The sequence below is a fragment of the Guillardia theta genome (genome assembly GCF_000315625.1).
Source record: "Guillardia theta CCMP2712 unplaced genomic scaffold GUITHscaffold_30, whole genome shotgun sequence".
In the NCBI taxonomy this organism is placed as follows: Eukaryota; class Cryptophyceae; order Pyrenomonadales; family Geminigeraceae; genus Guillardia; species Guillardia theta.
This window is the reverse complement of record NW_005434644.1, coordinates 642,434-646,549: the sequence shown is the minus strand read 5'-3', so window position 1 is coordinate 646,549 and position 4,116 is coordinate 642,434. Positions and strand designations below refer to the sequence as shown.

General features: G+C 59.4%; 1 protein-coding gene across 1 annotated transcript in view; it reads right to left on the bottom strand.

Moving 5' to 3' along the window:
- Window positions 1-3,869, bottom strand: part of GUITHDRAFT_107763 (hypothetical protein) — a gene marked incomplete at both ends in the record, with an annotated part of 4,506 nt that extends 637 nt beyond the window's left edge. Inside the window, 8 exons of the mRNA XM_005833482.1 lie at window positions 245-302; window positions 362-402; window positions 455-607; window positions 663-802; window positions 893-2,284; window positions 2,506-2,768; window positions 2,927-3,339; window positions 3,564-3,869. Coding sequence (XP_005833539.1) covers window positions 245-302; window positions 362-402; window positions 455-607; window positions 663-802; window positions 893-2,284; window positions 2,506-2,768; window positions 2,927-3,339; window positions 3,564-3,869 — 2,766 coding nt within the window. The remainder of the gene's footprint in view (window positions 1-244; window positions 303-361; window positions 403-454; window positions 608-662; window positions 803-892; window positions 2,285-2,505; window positions 2,769-2,926; window positions 3,340-3,563) is intronic.
- Window positions 3,870-4,116: the final 247 nt, after the last annotated feature.

Genomic DNA, 4,116 nt, shown 5'->3' with positions numbered 1-4,116 from the left:
AGGGAGAGGGAGAGGGAGAGGGAGAGGGAGAGGGAGTCCGCGAGGGCAGCCGGGGTCCGTAGAGAGAGGAAAAGGAGCAGGGAGATTTTGCTTGATCGAATCGAACCGGATGGTAAGAGGAACTGACCTTTGAGCTGTCGAATCCGAGCCTGGAAGAGGGCTGAGCCAGCAGTTTGTCCCTGCAGCTACAGCGATGCAGAACTTGTCAGAACAGCAGAGTTCATGTCCTCAGTTGTTGTCTCACCTGCAGCAGCTCCGAGTAGGTTGAAAGGATCTCGATGGACGTAGGAAACATGCGCATGCTGCGGTTGCGTCAAGATGACTGGCCAAGTACGAGACATGATCTGGGTAGTGTCCTCACCCTCGCTGTAGACGCTTCTCGGCGGAGTGAAGGTTGCCTTTCTGCGAAGGCAACCAGCAGTTCAGAGCTCAGAGATCGCTCGAGAGTATCTACCTCCATCTTCATCTTCGCGTTGGAGCAGATGGTCCTGATCGGATTCTCGGCCAAGGACTCGTCGTCTGATCCAGTCTGGACCTCTTTGATGACCACCAGGTCTGCTGTCACTGTTGACGGTTTGAACTTCCCCACCATCCAGGTCGGCAGGGTCTGCAGAGCGCAAGTGACCAGGGGCAAGCCAGCAATGTCTATTGTCCAGCCTTACCTTCTTGGCGTACGAGGCTCTAGAGCTCTCCTTCCCCTCCATCTTACCCAGCGAGACGTCGACGAGGTCCCCCGGACGCTCCTTGGTCACGGTCCCTACGCTGAAGCTCCCGTCCTTCCTCCGCACGACCACTCGTTCTCCTGTGTCGGGTCAACTTGCAGGCAGGAAGCTGGCTGAAAGGAGAGGAAGGATAGAGGAGAGAGGAGAGAGGAGCGCCCGCCAAGGCTCACCGGGCATGAAGTGATTAAAGGCTGAGAAGGAGGCCGACTTAGCCAGCTCCTCCGCCTCCTCCGGCTGCACCTGCTGCGGTTGGAAGTCTGCCTCCCGGGGGTTCACCAGGCTGCCATGGCTCCCAAGGGGGAGGCTGGGGGGATCAGTAGCGTCCCAGCCGCTCTCTGCGCATTCTCGAAGGAGGTTGGCGAGGGGCTTGATGCCGAGGCTGCTCAAGATCTCTTCCTTGCTGACGGCGATGGCGGCCTGGTCCTCGTCAGCCTCATGCTCGGGCCGTTGGGCATGCTGGCCCAGACTACCGCTGGGGTCTTGCTCGTGAGTTCGGACAAAGGCAAGGACCTGATCTTCCCGGGCCTGGAGGAAGCGGAGCAGCTGGTCTGAGTTATGTTGCAGGGAGGCCTTCCGGACCCTCACCTGCTCCAACCCCAGCTGTACCCGCACGTCTTGCTTGATGACGTAGTTGAGCGACTGCATCTCAAGCTCCATCCTCTCCTCTTCCTCTGCCCTGTCGCGCAGGATCCACTTCTGGAGAGCCTGCAGCATCCTGATGGTGTGGAGAGCGTCCGTCCTTGCAGCTCTTCCCTTGCCCTTCTTCCCCTCAGTGCTTCGCCACAGTTGCCACCTCCTCTCCACTAGGTCGTCGCACTTGACCTTGATGGCCTCCAGCTCCTCCACGTCCGTCAGAAAGTCGCGCAGGCCTCCTCGCTGCTCAGACTCGAGGAAGTGAGAGAAGTCGGAGGCGACAAAGGCTTTTTTCCTCCACTCCCGCAGCAGACTTTTCTCCCTCCTCCTCAGCCGGCTCAGCAGCTGCTCGAATTCTCCGTCAACCGTCGCTTCCTGCCCCCCGTTGAACTCGTAGTCCTCAGTCTCGAAAAGTGGAGCGAGGACCGCTGCGTCCTCCTCCTCCCCCTCCTTCTTCCCAGGCACGGGTTGAGCCTCTTGACGGTACGAGACATGCTTGGGCTTCTCTTTCCTCGCAGTCTTCCTCTTCACCGGCTGCTTTGCCTCCTCCTCTGCCGCCTTCCTCTTGTCAGGGATGGACTCGAGGTACATGGTCTTGTAGAAGTGACACTTGGTCTCGTCCGGTACGATGCCGAGCTTCTGCCTCCCCCTCGCCTTCCTCTTCCACACCCAGTACATGGCATGAAACTTGCGCATGGTCATGGTGGTCGTGAGCATGCCGGAGAGGGGGAGCTCGTTGGCCGAGACCTGCTCAATCAGAGCTGCAACGATGATGGCGAGCACGGCGACGTTGGCGAGGAGGAAGAAGGCGGGAAAGAAGCAGAAGGAGGCGAGGGACCCGCACGTCCCTTCGCACGCGAGGACGTCCTTGTTGCAGTTGATGATGCCGGCGGCGCTGAGGAGCTGAAGTTCCGAGCCTGAGACGCAGCCTGCGAGAAAGGAGGGGAGGGATCATAGGAGAGCGAGGGAGAAGCAATAGAGGGGGGAGGGGGGGGGAGGGTTGCAGATTGAAGGAGCAGGGGAAGATGAAAGAAGAAGGGGGAGGGTTGGAAGACGAGGAGGAAGGAGGGAATGAGATAGGGAGAGTGAACGACAACGATCTCAGAGGGGGAAGGGGAGGCGACAGAACAAGAGTCGCACGGAGGATTACCCGGGAGGTTGTACTTGGCGGTCGCTAGGGCCTCCCGTCCTACAGGAGTGTTCCTGAAGAGCTGGTAGGCCTGTAGGTTGGGGATGACAACCTGCATGTAGTTTTCTGTCCTCGGGTAGTCGCTGGCGCTGATGGAGCAGGCAGACATGAGGGACGTCCAGCCGTCGCCCATGGAGACGACGAAGAGGGTGATGGCGGCAGACCCCAGGTCGACGAAACTGACGTGTGCGGGCAGTTTGTGCGCTTCCTCCATCAGGAGACACCTGAGGCTCGTCACAAGGGTTCCAGGAGAGGAGGAGGAGGGTAGAGATGAAAGCAAGACAACAGAGGAGGGAGAAGAGGAGAGGAAACAGGGCAAGAGAACACGAATGGAGGGGAGGAACTAAGGGACAAGCAGGAATAAGAAGGAGAGAAGGATCACCTCAGAGAATCTCGTGCGCTGGTGTTGGTCTCCTTGCTGCAGAGGTTACCGAAGAGCTGGACGGCAAGGACGCCAAAGATGAAGATGACGATGACGAGGACGAGGGAGAGCTCGAGCAGGATGGCGGCAGCGGCGACCAGGAAGTTGATGATAGTGCCGAAGTCAAAGTCAGCACGGAGGACGGAGACCCAGTGGGTGAGGCGGAAGATGCGGAGGGAGCGGATGATGGAGGTGGTGAGGGGGTCGAGGAAGAAGGTTTTGAGGGAACCCCAGGACGAGCCCGCCAGCGTGTGCTGCTTCATGTAGTCGAGGGCGATGCCGGAGAAAATGCAGAGGTTTGCGAACATGTCGAGGCACTGAGTCGTGTCGTGAAAGAAAACGGCTGGATTGGCGGACAGGATCTTGAGCAGAGCCTGGGGCAAGTGAGATGAGGAAGGGGGAGAGGGGGGGGAGAGGGAGGGAGGACATGTAAGAGGTAGGGGAAGGGAAGGGTAGGAGACGAGAGGAGGATGAGAGAAGGAGGAGAGCGAGACGAGAGAAGAAGGAAATCAAGCAGGAAGAGGGGGAGCAAGAGCAGGAGCAGGAGGAGCACGAAAGTCAGAGGAGCAGGAGCAGGAGGAGAGACTCCCCGACCCACCTCGGTGTTGAAAACGAACGCAAAGAACACATTCGCCACCTCGTACAGGCGAGTCTGCCACTGGCCCTGCTTGTAGCTCTGCAGCAGCAGCACCACGAAGTTGGCGAGGAAGCAGGCGTGCATGAAGCCTCTGAACCTCTTCCTCCTCGTCATCCCTGACAGCCTTCTCTTCCAATCCTCGTCTGGCTGGTCCCAGATCTGCGGGAGCCGCTCCCTGCTGACCTGCAGGGCCCTGGGCCGCGCGTTCCTGACCTGCCGCTCCATGTCCATCTGCTTGCTGAAGCGATCGACGAAGAGAGAGACCATGAGGTTCCTGCGGTGCCGTCAGGGGGTGGAGGAGGTGTGAAGGGGGAAGAGTGCTAGGAAGGGGAGGAGTAGGAAGCATGGGGGGGAGGGGGGGGGGAGGACGAGGACAAGGAGTAAGGAAGAGGAAGAGGGGTTGGAGGACAAGGGAAAACCAGGGAAGGAGGAGGCGGAAAAGAAGGAGAGGAGAAGTGAACAAGAACGAGGAGGATTGTGGGCAAAGGGAGCAGGACGAGGAGGACGAGGGCGG